Source organism: Typopeltis vanoorti, chromosome 1 (genome assembly GCF_054136105.1).
Source record: "Typopeltis vanoorti isolate ZY-2024b chromosome 1, IOZ_Tvanoo_1.0, whole genome shotgun sequence".
Lineage (NCBI taxonomy): Eukaryota > Metazoa > Arthropoda > Arachnida > Uropygi > Thelyphonidae > Typopeltis > Typopeltis vanoorti.
The window spans coordinates 93,658,236-93,673,987 of NC_143549.1; the positions used below are offsets into that span (position 1 = coordinate 93,658,236).

The following is a 15,752-nucleotide window of genomic DNA, read 5'->3' on the forward strand; positions in this document are numbered from 1 at the left end:
TCTAAATTCTTACATTATCTTAATTTCACTTTGTAATCTTCATAATAAACTACTGTAAATATGTCCAGACTAAAAATTAGATTTTTGCAGTTGAAATTTAGATCAAATATCAAATTCTAAATCAGAAATTTAGAATTAGTATTATTTTTTTACTTTATAGATAGTCTTTCAGACACAAAATATGCTTCTAACAAATTTCATAACTTCAAATTAAAGAAATTCTGTATATTGTGCAATATTTCTTTAATTTAGAGTTCTGAGAGAACTACCAATTTGTGCTCAGCTGTGCATCATCAGGTCTGTCCAAGGAGAAAGCTGACAATCAGAAAAGTAATAGACACCAGCTGTGTCTATTAGTTTACCCTTTCCATAGAATGAGTAATATAGACTAATGATCATCACTTCTATTCCATTCCTCTTTTTAACTTACTGATAGGTCTCTAGTTGGACACATCAGTTTTTGTACCACCCTTATACAATGGAACTATCATACATTCCTTCCATTCCTGTGGTATCATTCCTGAGCTAAGACTCAAGTTATATAATCATGTGAAAGGCATAGCCAATTTGGCTGAACACTCGTTTAGTAAATGGCAAACAGGAGAAACACCGCTGTAGAAAAGACATGCCTAAAACAGTTCTCTCTGAGATAGCAGTTGAATTGAATCATTGAGGATAGGTTTAGGTACAGCACTGCAAATGTGCACTTTATTCCAAAGAGTTAATAACTGAATAGGTAAAAAATAATATCTTGAGCCAAAAAGAAATGCCTATTTTGTAAACAATTATTATTATTATTAAGAGAGACCTCCAGGGAATCATCGAGGGAGGCCACATGCCCCCAGCTATCATACTTATTCTTGAATTCATTCACACTGCTTGCACTCACAACATCCAATGGCAATCCATTCCAATCACACACCTCCCTACGAGAGAAAAATCTAGCCCCCCCCCTTCTTAGCTGCATTCATTCTCAGCTTCCAAGGATGCCCTCTTTCCACACTCTCCATAAATTGAAAAATTCCATCAGCTGAAATCCTGTATGCCCCTTTCAGAAGTTTTTATATCTCAATCATATCACCCCTCTTTCTCCTGTTTGCTAGGTGTCTGCATACTACAAATTCTCAATCTGTCTTCATAATCAGTATTCCATAGTCCTGATATCATTTTTAACACTGTCCTTTGCACTCTCTCCAATACCTTTCTGGTTTTTTACCAGTGGTGGCTAATTTAGGCATATTATATGCATTCTTACACTCAACTGCCCCATTGATGTGTGCATATCCACTCAACAGCTTCCACTTTCCCTCAAAAGCTCTAGTTTCCCTGATTCTGCACATCCGCTTTCACTTCATTCAACAACACTTTTTCCAGTCTCCGACCAAATCCATTTAGATTCAACTTATCCACAAACTCCACACCACTGCTTCTGCATGGTCTTCACCACACATGGTCAGCCCGCGGGCTGGATCTGGCCCTAATCTATTTCAGCGAAGTTTGTCTGATTCATGGTGGGAGAAAACATGGTGTGTTCTACTAACTCACATTAAGCTGACATCATATGATTTGCACAAAACACACTATGTTTTCTCCAACCCAGGTCTCTTTCTCACTTTGACTAGCGGCGTTTGTGAACATGTTACAACATGTCAGTTTGGTATTTGCATTGGTGTTGTGCTTTGTTCAGTGCCTGCATCGATGTTATGTTCTGTTCGGTGCCTGCGTTGATGTTGTGTTCTGTTCAGTGCCTGTGGTGTAGAAGACAGTTTTGTTTGACAAGTTCTGCATATCGCTTATAAATTTAGGACAATGTCAGGGATTATTGCAAAAAAAAAAGCAAAGTAGATGCAGAGAATCGTCAATTTCAAAACAACTGGACGGAGGATTATTATTTTATTCTGAATAAAGGTTTGCCTGTATGTTTGCTGTGCAACGAATCCATATCCGTCAACAAAGAATACAACTTGAAGAGACACTTTACTTTGAGACATGCGGATCACCCAAAAATTGATGGACAACTATGAAAAGATGAAATACAGAAGTTGAAGAAGAACTTGGATACCCAGCAGCAAATGTTCAACAACCAAAGAACGCAGCACCACAGCATTGTCAAAGCCAGCTTTGTGGTAAGTGAAAAAATCGCTAAGCATTCTAAGTCATTTGATGAAGGAGAATTTATCAAAGAATGTCTGCTGGATGTTGCAAGTATAATATGTCTGAAAAGAAAAAAAGACTTCGAGAATATTTGTTTGTCGAGATGTACTGTTGTCCGACAGATAGAAATTATGGCTGATGATATCAAAAAAAGTTTAAAAGAGAAGATTGCTAGATTGGAAGCATTTTCAATTGCTTTGGATGATAGCACTGATGCCTCTGATACAGCACAACTAGCAATATTTATTCGAGGAGTCGATGCGGATTTCAACATCACAGAAGAATTATTGGCGCTTCGGCCGTTAAAAGGAACAACTACCGGTGAAGATATATTTGAAACAGTCAACACAGTCTTCGAGAGATTTGGGCTTAAATGGAGTTCACTATCTGGCATATGCACTGATGGAGCTACTGCAATGGTTGGTGCACAGAAGGGATTTATTGGAATAGTTCATGAAAGAGCAATAGAACTACAGATCCATCTGGAAAATTTAACAAATTTTCACTTCATTATCCACCAACAAAATCTGTGTGCAAAATCGATTCAATTCACAAATATTATGGAAGTTTTAGTAGCCAGTATTAACTTTATTAAGTCATGTGCACTTAATCACCGCCAATTTAAGGAGTATTTGGCAGACCTATTTTCAGATTATAAAGATGTGTCTTATTATTGTGAAGTTAGGTGGTTGGGTAAAGGTTAAATGTTAAAACGATTTTATGATCTGAGACAAGACATTGCAGATTTTATGGACATAAAAGGAAACACAATTAACCAAGTAAAAGATGATGAGTGGGTGTGTGTGATTTAGCATTCCTTGTAGATGTCACCAGATACCTAAATGAACTGAATCTTAAATTGCAAAAACAAGGACAATTGGTTTATGAACTGCATGGACATGTCAAAGCTTTTTGTAATAAACTAAGATTGTTGGAAAGCAAATAAGAGCTAAAAATTGTTATCATTTTCCTACTCTAACAACTCATAAAAATATCCCTTATAATTGTTATGGAGATGAACTGAAGGCACTAATAGAGCAATTTGATACAAGGTTTGCCAACTTCAAAAACAAAAACTCCACATTCGCTATATTTGCTCGTCTGATGGATGCTGATGTAAATAATGTGCCAGAAAACTTACAGATGGAACTTATTGAGCTTCAGGCAGATTTAGTGCTAAAATTGCAGTTTAACAACATTGCTTTGACGGATTTTTATAAATTTTATTTGGTGGAAGAAAAATATACAAATTTATGTGCCTTTTCAAGAAAAATCATTTGTCTTTTCGGCAGCACAGTTTTTTTCTAGGATGAAATACAATAAATCAAAAATTCTTATAAGAATAATGGATGAAAACCTCGAAAATTCTATGGGATTATCCTTAAGTAATATTAACGTCAATATTGATAGTCTCATAGTTGAAGTACAAGGCCAATCTTCACATTAAATTGTTATGTCATTCATTATATTATAAAATTTATGTAGAGCTTTATACCAAAGCATTATATTATAAATAAATGAAATATGAAGTAGCAACTTGTTTTAATTCATTTAATATTAATTTATTTTATTTAATAATTTGGTCCGGCCCTTGACTCGGAGACAGAATGATAATTTGGCCCCTGAACTAGGAAAGGTTGCCCATGTCTGGTCTACACCGTTTGTGCTCTTTGTGCTCTCTCCAATACTTTTCTGGTTTTTTACCAGTGGTGCTAATTTAGGCATATTATACGCATTCTTACACTCAACTGTCCCACTGATGTGTGCATATCCACTCAACAGCTTCCCCTCAAAAGCTCTAGTTTCCCTGATTCTGCACATTACTTTCACTTCAGTCAACAACACTTTTTCCAGTCTTCGACCAAATCCATTTAGATGCAGCTTATCCACAAACTCCACACCACTCCTTCTGCATGGCCTACGCATCGAGTCATTTGCTATTATGGCCTTCCTTCTCAGCTCTACTCTGTTGTACTGCGGCAACAGACTCGTTATCTTAACTCTCTCACTCTTTTCTTTTACTGCTTCCAGTAATTCTTTCATGTTCTGTCTCTCATGCTATATTTTTCTTCTTTCAAATCATTTATTCCAGCTTATATAATCATCTCTTTCACTCTATCCTTTTGTGCTCTAATAGCCTCACTAAGATCATTAATTTTTGCACCTGGTAAGCATAATTTTATCAATCTCTCATCAATCACACCTTTTATGATTGAATCGCTGTACAAGACTTGCTCCTTAATTGTTTTTTCTCTCTTGGTCAAGTCCTCATTTCTCTTATCTCACACTTCTTTCTTTCTGTTACATTTGACCTACTTGCCAGATGCTCCAGCTCCTGCTTTGCCCTGTGTATTACTCCACATAACTGAGCTGTCTTACAGTCAACTCTTCATCTTTACATCAGTCATACTATTCTTTCATTCAACACTTTCTCTCTCTCAATCATGTCACATTTAATCTCTTTTAATCTTATCTGCCATTACATTACACAAATTTTCAAGCATATTCTGAGTTCCATCCACTGCGTGAACACAACCTGAGACACACTTTTGATCCTCACTCTCATAGCATTTCCAACACACTTTCCCACCACTATTGCTTTCAAACCGAATTCCGTTTGACTTCAGTAATGCATACTTTTGGTAGACATTGGTTGACACCATTGTTCTGCTTCGCATCTGGCTATGCTATGCTATGTAACTTACTGAGAAAAGTTTTATTTAAAACAAAACTTTTAACTTAAAACAAATTAATTCCATAATACAGTCTTATTCTGACACAGTTTTTTTTTTTAAACTTATAACGCTATTGTTTTAAAACTAAATAACTTAGCTTTCGGAGCTCTGCAAACACCATAAACTTGGAACATCTGATTTCAAAGCACTTAGAACTGCTTACTATATGAATACTACATACTTAAGAGATTTCATGATATGAAGTGACAACATTACAAAACAAATGTGATGCAGTTTAAAAAAGAGAAGATAAGAGACCACTGATAGAAACCAAAATCCAAAATAGCTTAGTCTCTCTTTAGGACATCTGCTGAATACTTTCGAGTTCTAGTCCTTTATAAGCAGTACATCATAGAAAGTCCTTTGTAGCAGAATTTACAGTCTTCAGCTCCTGTTTAGGATGGGGAAATCTGATTAAAGATCTTAAGTGCATTGTTAACAAATCAGATTCTATCTGTTCGTGAATTGCTGTTGACACTTTTTGTTATGTTTTCTTATTTATGAATGCATCATGCATAGAGATATACATTTATGCACACTGAGAAAACCTGTGGGACAAATATGTGTAATACAGACTTTAATCTGGAAAATTGAAAATTTAACATTTGACATTTTTCATACTTAACAGTGCATTTTTAAGTAAACAGTGTATTTCTCACATTTTCTTAGATAATTGAATTGTTTCTCTGAATTATAATTCTATGAGAATTTATACATGTTCCATGTTTTCCTTATTATAAAGGACTAGAACTTTGAAGTATTCAGCAGGCAGATGTCCTAAAGAGTATGCTAATTCCCTTGGTGGCAAATTTTGGAACTATATTTTTTCCCTCTCAGATATCACTTTTGCATGATGCACAGCATATTCCTGCAAAGTTTTACAGCATTTGGATCGCTTGGTGGCACTTCACAAGGCTTAAACAGGGATACTTTAATTTTGATCACCCTGTATTTTACATACAGGTTAAAGAACTTCATCTATGAATCAATTATTATATTGATTACTTAATAAATGTTGAGCATTTATTATAAGACTTAAGTCTATAGTAGCAACTAACAATATATGTTGTCCTATTGTCTTCTATCTCACACCAAATTGCTAAATGAACCATATCTCTCAGAACCACTAGCATTTTTAATGTCTATTTTTGTTGGTTGAAGTTCTTTAGTTGTCATTAATAATACCCCTCTTCCTGCTGTATTCCCTCCATCTTCTGTGAAATCACAATATCCCTTACATTCTGTCCCTGTAACTAATTCCTTACATTCTATCCTTCTAACTAATCATGGCCACATGCTGACTATTGCAAAAACTCTTCTCCTTTATTTCTGATACTTTGGCATTCAGAATGAGGGTAACTGTTGGCCCAAGGGCCCACAGTTACCCTTACTTAATGTCCAGTCCATTCAGATTCAAAACCTGGGAAACTGCACCAGCTGTTCATAGTCATTTCTGTACTCACACTCATTTATCCCAGGAGTGGTTAGACACATGCTTGATTTCATTCTCCTCTTCCCTTACCTCTAGTTTTCCTGATTTTGTGCTTCCAACCTCTCGCTGTATAACACATTCTCCCAACCATTCAAGTGCAGTCCATCAGACCATATAAAAGTTGTTTTACATGGTCTGATGTTATCTATTTAGCCAACCAAGCTGGCTTTAGATGAAGCCAGCTTGGTTGGCTGAATAGATAACATCTCTGCTCTCTGATCAGTAGGTCATGTCTGTAGTGGGATTCAATCCACTGACCTGTTCATTGGAGAGCAAGCAGTGATTTTGTTTGTTTGGCCAAACAAACTGGCCTCATCTGTATAGAAGCTATGCTTGTTCTAGTCATTTTTGCAAGAACATTTTAAGATCTGTTATTTTTGCCAAACTGGTTCTAAATGTAAGATTGGCACACTACACCTGAAATATACAGTAAGTTGAGTATTTCAGGTCTCTGGTGTAAGGTTTCTGTATTATGTTAAAAGTTAATAAAATATTAAAAGAACCAAGACCTTAGTTGTTCCTATAGTGTGTAGGGGTGGGCATATAAAAACAAGAACAGGACCATGTGAGTCATACTATACATTTGGTGGAATTTCAGGGCATTGCAACCAGGTGCTCTTTGAGGAAGACAGTGGCAGTTTGGATGCATGGAAGAAAAAACAAGGATCTGGAGATGGGGCTTTGCCCTCATGCAATACAGGTGACTCTTACTATAGCCAGCAAGCACTATCATAACACACTGTAATAAATTGCTGAAAACCTGATTTCCAAATTTCCATTGCCACAATACTATTTCAAAGGAAATTCACTGGCAAACTGTAACAAACTATTCATATGGTCTCTACATGTTTATTTACTGTAGTGAAAGTTTAGACTATCACCGCTTTACTTGCACCACTTGTTTCAATGCAGTGTCTTACTTTTTCTCTGCAGACAATGTTCAGAGCACTAGATTGTGACCATAAAGAGATGGATTATGATCATAGAACATAATGCTTAGTTGGAATTTTTGAAATGTTAAAATAAAAATGTCAGACTTCTGGAAACTATGGTGTCACCTTAGTGCAAACATTTTAGGCAAGTTGGTACAAAGTACAGTGTCACCTAAATGAATGATTGTGTAAACACGTGGACACTGTATGCTGTATAGCATTCTGTACCACTGTACCAACTTGCCTAAAATATATATATATATATATATATATATATATATATATTAAAGTTTGACAAACAAAACTTGTTAATTTTAAAAGTAGTATTGCCCATTTTTTGAGAGTAATATGGAGCAACTATTAGGAACTAATGATCAGTTTCAATAAAGAGAGAAGAGGATTGCCTTTTTACAGTGGATGAAATGGATTATTTCATATAATTTTGACTTAGGCAGTTCCGATGTATGTATGTATGTATATGGGTGAGTGAGCATGTATGTATGTGTGTGTATACGTGCATGATTCGAAATTGTATTTTCATACCATTTCAGGATTTGCCTATTCCACTTTCCTCAACAAGTGGTCCTGTCATACATGATGTCACAGATTCAATTGATAATCCAGAAATTTGGAAAGAACCTGAAAATAACCAGGAGACATTATCTCCACTAGTTGGTGCAGACAATATTTCTGTCAGTGGGTCATCTGATATGAATTGTAGTTCTGTAGTTCCGATGCTTGATAGTCCATTAAACCCAGGAGAAGAATTAGAGCCCCTTACTATTTTAGATTCTCTACAACCAAGGTAATTAATTATTTGTGTTTATCATTGTTATGGTTAATTTATATCTAATGTTGTTATAAAAGTTGATGTTAATACTTCATCACAACATTAACAGACATAATAAATTACCTTAGTTACTTTGGTCTAATCCCAAATAACAATAGCTAATAATGCTCTATGAAAAATTACTAAGGCTTGATTTCTAAAATAATAAATAAAAAATATTCTCCCAGGTTTTTTTTTTTTTTTTTTTTTTTCCAATCTTGAAAATTGATAGGGAAGAACTTGCATACTGTTATGTAGCTCTGTCATTATCAGCGATGCTCTTTGTTGGATGGAATGAATGCATATCATCCTATACTTTCTGGACATGTGTGATTTTTATGTGGTATAATTAAAAAAAATTAGAGGAAAGAGATTTGTTTGTGAAATATAAATAACTATCGATAATAGACTGTCCATATACATTGGTAACTTGGTAAATGACTATTCAGATGATTCATCTAGGTGTGGCATGAATTACATGTTGATGGAGCACACAATTTATGGAGCAAATCATCCCATATAATTTGTTGTGCTTGTTATGTGTATTTATTTATTTTTAATTTATATATATATATATATATATATATATGTTATTTGTTTTCTGAAATTGTGTTTTCACTTGGTTAGGCTATAATAAATTTAGTTTAATCCTTTATCCAAGTGTGAGCAAACAAAGTTTACACCTGAAAATATCTTCAGGACTGGGGTAAGGTAGTACAACACCGGGAAACTCGTAGCAAAGGTGGACCAAGCTAACATCACTCCTATCTGAGTATCTCCCATAATGCAAAACACATCTCCTTGTGGATATGTATAATGTTATGCATTAAGAGAAGGGCCACTACCCAGACTAGTTTCGACTTTTATTGAGGTCTCTTCAGTGGGAGCCAGGCCCAGAGGTGGCGATACCAGGCAGAAGCAATGGCAGGTCATCTTTACCTATTAGGCGTTGCCAAACGGTGTGCATCTTTTTATTAAATTACTCTGGATTTAGAGAAAGATGTTGAAAGTTTATTTTTCATTTGGTTAGACTATAATAAATTTAATTTAATCCTTTATCCAAGTGTGAGCAAACAAAGTTTGCGCATGAAAATATCTTCAGGACTGGGGTAAGGTAGTACAACACTGGGAAACTCGTAGCATGGACCAAGCTAACATCACTCCTATCTCAGTATCTCCCATAATGCAAAATACATCTCCTTGTGGATATGTATAATGTTATGCATTAAGGGAAGGGCCACTACCCAGACGAGTTTGGCAACTCCTATAGGTAAAGATGACCTGCCATTGCTTCTGCCTGGTATCTCCACCTCTGCGCCTGGCTCCCACTGAAGAGACCTCAATAAAAGTCGAAACTAGTCTGGGTAGTGGCCCTTCTCTTAATGCATAACATTATACATATCCACAAGGAGATGTGTTTTGCATTATGGGAGATACTGAGATAGGAGTGATGTTAGCTTGGTCCACCTTTGCTACGAGTTTCCCGGTGTTGTACTACCTTACCCCAGTCCTGAAGATATTTTCAGGTGCAAACTTTGTTTGCTCACACTTGGATAAAGGCTTAAACTAAATTTATTATAGTCTAACCAAGTGAAAAATAAACTTTCAACATCTTTCTCTAAATCCAGAGTAATTTAATAAAAAGGTGGCACACCCTCCACAAGGAGATATTTGTTTTGCATTATGGGAGATACTGAGATAGAAGTGATGTTAGCTTGGTCCACCTTTGCTGCGAGTTGGCTGGTGTTGTACTGTTAAATCTTGAATAAAAGGGATTTTAGTAATGTAATACCTTTTATTCAGATTTTACAAGTATACTAAATCCTGCTAAAATACTTGTATATCAATGAATGAATTTGGCATAATTGTAATAGAATTAATGTTTTTTTTTTTTTTTTTTGAATTATGAATAATGTATTATCAATAGTTTTGTGTAAGAACAAAGGAGATTGTATTGTGTCTAAGTATGCCATAGTGAACAAAAAAATTCCAGACTGGATTCAGAAGATGAAGTCATGACCTGAAGCCACTGTACATGTGCAGCGCGATATTACACAGGGGTCTCCCATCTAATTGCACCGATAGACATGGGTGTCGGGCGCAGAAAAATTACGGTACCCAGTGGACGATGACGTAAGCAAAAACGAAGGTCATCGGGACCATATAAATAGCAGTCCGCTACGTCGAAAAGGGCCTTGTCTTGCCTTTTTTTTTCTTGGAGTACGAGTTCGAGCTGATCCGGTGTGTGTTCCTGTTCTCGGGTCAGCGAGGGGTTTCGAGGTCGTGTGGGTTCTGACCTGAAGTTACGATGCACGCTATGTCAACGGAGTTTTGCTAATATCGTCGGAGATAATTTGTAATCACCTTCGGAGACCTGTTCCAGATAGAAAATGCCAAGAAACCGACGTGACTAAGATAATTGTTTTAGAAGAAATTAGATGTGGAGTTTTCATGCCGCCAAGATCTAAATGTTCGCCGATATGAAGAGGAGATCTCACGAAATCCCAGAGATGATATCCAAGTGCAGTACTAAAGTTGGACTGTAATAGAAAGAAGTGATTTCAGGAATCATTCAGAAAAGACCAGACATCTGTTCAAAGTAAAATTTTCCTTTGTTTAAAAAGATTGTGACAGTGATTTATTTAAGGGACTTGTTTTATAGTGATACTTGAGTACTTTAGGCCTTATGCTGATAGTTAAAATATTTTGTTATATGTGAGAGAAGGTCTGGCTAAAATTTAAAATGAAACATTATGTATTTTACGTTATAGCTATTACTTAAGCTTGCAGAATGTTATGCAAGATTGATCTGAGTATAACAGTGATTAACGAGAGAAAATTATAGTCACGTGGCCTTACTAGAATTAAATATGATGAGGAACTAAATTGTAAACGTAGTCATTAGTTGTAATTTGAAGCACAGGAGCTAATTTACTTAGAATTTAAAATTGACCCATTGTACATTTCATTGATGTTAAATAAATTGTTTTCTTGTTTAATAACTTGCCTGATTTCTAATCCAATGCACTACTTATTAAACTCGAATCTGTGTGAGCTTTAAAAATAGATACTGTCACGACTGCATAACAGAAAATTTAAGTTCATAGATTTACTTAGAATTAAGAGGGAAAAGTTCCGTGTGGTTTACTGTGTGTTATTCTTTGGAGGGAGATTCATCTCCCACCCACGAATTTGGTGCACAGCTAGAAACTAAATAAATTTTCCAAATTCAGTTGAGAATAAACACCAGTGAGTCAGACAAAGAGATTGGCTCCAGCCTGAGGCGATTTCTTTGTTCTGTAAGTTTTGCACACATGAGCTGTATGTTATTTTCAGCCATAAGTCAGAAGTATAGTAAAGGTTAAGAAGAAAGGTTTAAGCAAGATAACTATAGTTTTTACAAAGGCACTGAGGACAAGATATAATTGAAGACATTTGATAACATTAAAAATAAACACAATGTTATAACAGTACTACCTTGAAAGTTTATTTTTCGCTTGGTTAGACTATAATAAATTTAGTTTAATCCTTTATCCAAGTGTGAGCAAACAAAGTTTGCTCCTGAAAGTATTTTCAGGATTGGGGCGAGGTGGCAGGCAACTCGCTGCAAAGGTGGAGCAAGCTAACATCACTCCTATCTCAGTATCTCCCATAATGCAAAACACATCTCCTTGCAGATATGTATAATGTTATGCATTAAGGGAAGGGCCACTACCTAGACTAGTTTCGACCTCTATTGAGGTCTCATCAGTGGGAGCCAGGCCCAAGTGGAGATACCAGGCAGAAGCATTAGCAAGGTCATCTCCACCTATCCAGAGTAAATCCAGAGTAATTTGGTAAAAAGGTGGCACACCGTTTGGCAACTCCTATAAGTGGAAATGACCTTGCTAATGCTTCTGCCTGGTATCTCCACTTGGGCCTGGCTCCGAATGAAGAGACCTCAATAAAGGTCGAAACTAGTCTGGGTAGTGGCCCTTCCCTTAATGCATAACATTATACATATCCGCAAGGAGATGTGCTTTGCATTATGGGAGATACTGAGATAGGAGTGATGTTAGCTTGCTCCACCTTTGCAACGAGTTGCCCTGTGTTGTACCACCTTGCCCCAGTCCTAAAGATACTTTCAGGTGCAAACTTTGTTTGCTCACACTTGGATAAAGGATTAAACTAAATTTATTATGATTGTTATGATCAGCATACACATTTTTTTATGTGATAATAAATCCTGGATATGCTAATATTTTGTTGTACATCACGGGATACAATCCTTTTCTCGTAAAAGATAGAGGGATTCCATTTTATTCACAGGAATAAATTGATTTTTCTAACTGTATCTGTTCTTTCTGAAGCTTCTCCCCCTCCCCCCAAGAGAAAGAAGTTTTATTGTAGTGCTAAATAGGGATTAACTAAATATAATGTCCTGACAACCTGTTTCAAATTTTCACTTGCAGAAAATATGTGAGCATGCAATTCCTTATCCACTCATTGTATATTTCTAACAGATAGAAACCAAATGAATTATGTAAAGCAAATTTTCAAAAGAGTATATATAAATATATATATATATATATATTCCATTCCATCTTTCTTTTGTACTAAGCTTATTTACCTATCATGACCGTGTAACTTGGCTTCTAATGAACCAGTTTATGATAGGTTAATTAATCCTATCTGCATTGTCTGTAAATCACATATGTTCTTTTGGCTTGTTAGCCTATTGATAAACCTGAGTTTCCAGAAGGAAAAAACTTGCCACTTCCATATGAGACTGGCTAACTCACATGTACTTGAAAAGCCTTGATAATGGTTCTTGTTCTAGATGGGATTCAAACTCAGAACTTTCCAAACAAAGAGCATCACTGATAATGACTGAACTACAGAGGGTTCACTATATAGTGTACATTATATATCATCATGTGTCATCATCATTTCACTATATAGTGTATATTATATATCATCATATCATCAAGGATTTAGACCTAGCATGGCTGTTCCGGCCTTAGAAGTCATCGTTGAATAGTTTAAGAGGACGTCCTGGTTTTCTTTTTCCTAATGTCTTGTACTTAAGGCTTGTTTTGGTAATCTTTCTGTTTTCATTCTTTGAACGTGTTCCATCCATTTATGTTTATATTTTTTAATTTTTTCTATTACTGGTTCTTGGTTTAATTCTTTCATAATTTCTTTGTTTCTTTTGTGATCAAATAGGGTATACTTTGCAGTTTTTTTCATAAACTTCATTTCTGCTGTTGTTAATCTTTGTTTGTCTTTTTTTTTTATTGTCCAGATTTCGCTTCCATACATTAAGACTGGTAGGGCTAATGTATTTTTATACTTTTAGTCTGGTTTGTTTTTGAACTAGGTTTGGTTTAAATATAGAGTTAATTACACCTGTTATTTTTAAATATTTTGCAATTTTTACGTTTATATCTTTTTCATTTTCATATGTGATCATACATCCTAGGTAATTAAATGAATTCACCTGTTCTAAGATCTTGTTATCTGTTACTATTTTTGTTCTTGCTGGATCTTGTCCTTTAAAGGCCATAGTTTTTGATTTTTCTGTTGATATTATCATACCATAATCTTTGGATATCTCATTTAGATCTAAAATAGCTTTCTGTAGTTTATCTTCAGAATTTATAATTATTATTTGGTCGTCAGCAAAGAGGAGAGTGTTTAAGTTTACTGTAGAAGAAAGTTTAATTCCTTGATGTAAATTTTTATTCCATTTTATTATTATTTCATTTAAGTAGATATTAAAAAGAGTTGCTGAGAAGGGACATCCCTGTTTGGACCCCTTGGTTTATCTCTCTCATATATGATAGCTCGTGATTTAATCTTATTTGTATTTGATTATTTTCATATATATACTTGTGATAGCTTTTAGGATATTATTTAGTATTTGTCTTTCTTTTAATATGTTAAATAAAATGCTTATTTTAACTTTGTCAAATGCTTTTTCAAAGTCAATAAATGCAATTTGTGTTTCTAAATTGTATTCTCTTCTTTTCTCTATTATTAATTTTAGGCAAAAGGCCGGGTCTATACATGATCGTCCTTTTCTAAATCCATTCTGTACTTCTAAAATAAAGTTTTCAGAATATTTCATTAGTTTGCTATTTAAGATTCTGCTATATATTTTGTAACAGGAATTTAGTATACTGATACCTCTATAGTTTTTAGGGTCATCTCTATTACCTTTTTTAAAGATGGGAATCACAATTGCTTTTTTCCCATTCTATTGGGGGGGGATTTCAGTTGAGTAAATTTTATTTAAAAATAATAAGAGTCGTTCTTTGAATCTTGTTCCTGCGTATTTATATAGTTCGGAACCTAGCTTACTTCACCAGGTGATTTTCCATTTCTTGTTTCTTTCATGCTGATTTCTAATTCTTCTTTAGTTATTTCCTTTGCATTTTCGTTAATTGTTTGCCAGTTGTCTTTTTTAAAATAATTGTGTGTCCACAGTTCTGTGTGGTAATTTAGAAATATATATATATATATATATACAGGCAGTCCTTGACTTACGATGGGGTTGCATTCCAACCTCTCCGTCGTAAGTCTAGGACTTTTGTTAATTCTTGATTTGTTTGATTTCTGTTATAATATTTTCATAAATTAGGTTTCTATATAACTTAAAACGGTGCAAAATGTATAAACACATAAACATTTATAAATTATTTATTAGCACATACAAATACATAAATACAAAATTAAGAAAGAAAAATTTAAGAAAAATATACGTAAGCACATCAAAAATTTGCACTTACTTTAATTTGAAATTCCTTTAACCCTTTAGCTGCTATGGTCGAGTTAACTCGAGCATGGAAAAAAATGACGCCCTGAAGTGGACTTTTCTTGCAGATTATGCAAATTTTATAAAACACTATTATTGCCATTTTTGTGAGTGAACAAGTGTATATCAAGAATGTATGATGCTGTCTGGGCTTCTTACTTTTTAGAATTTTAATTGATTTTATTTATTAATTTTTTGCAAAATTAATTCAGCACATGGGACAATGTCAGTAGAATATAAAATCAGCAGTTAAAGGGTTAAATATTAGTTAACATAACAGGTGAGTAACTGTCACTTATTTGGATAATATGGTTATTTCTCGATTGGGAGTATGTTTTTTAATCAGAAAATTGGTTCTTGTTGTCTGTTGGGTTTTTTCTTCATATATTTTGCGATAACATCTAACTGCTTCTCAAATTAGCTGAAGTCCTTGATTTAGTTTAGAAAATACTTCGGCTAATCCTTTTACAGTAAATTTTTTAATGATTTCTCTTCTTCGTCTTCCTCATTATTCCTTTCTTCTTCTACGACTCTTTCGTTTTGGAAAATCAAGTCTTGATCAGTCAGTTCACCTTCTTCGTGATCTGCTAATTCTTCTATGTCAGTAATCTTGATTTCTAAATTCAGTTTTCTTGCAATTTCAACGATTTCTTCACCAATTTGTTCTAACATACTATACTCATTGTACTCTTCGACTGTCTCCTGGAGTAGTAACTTCTTCCAAATTCCTCGCATATATTGTTCCGATACTTCCTTCCATGAAGTTCCAATGTTCTGGATACATTGGTTAATATTGTAATTTTTCCAAAAATCA

General features: G+C 34.6%; 1 protein-coding gene across 1 annotated transcript in view; it reads left to right on the forward strand.

The window, feature by feature from the left end:
• Window positions 1-15,752, forward strand: part of LOC150110213 (uncharacterized) — a 200,879-nt gene that overhangs the window by 64,960 nt on the left and 120,167 nt on the right. Inside the window, exon 6 of the mRNA XM_090398444.1 lies at window positions 7,865-8,118. Coding sequence (XP_090254570.1) covers window positions 7,865-8,118 — 254 coding nt within the window. The remainder of the gene's footprint in view (window positions 1-7,864; window positions 8,119-15,752) is intronic.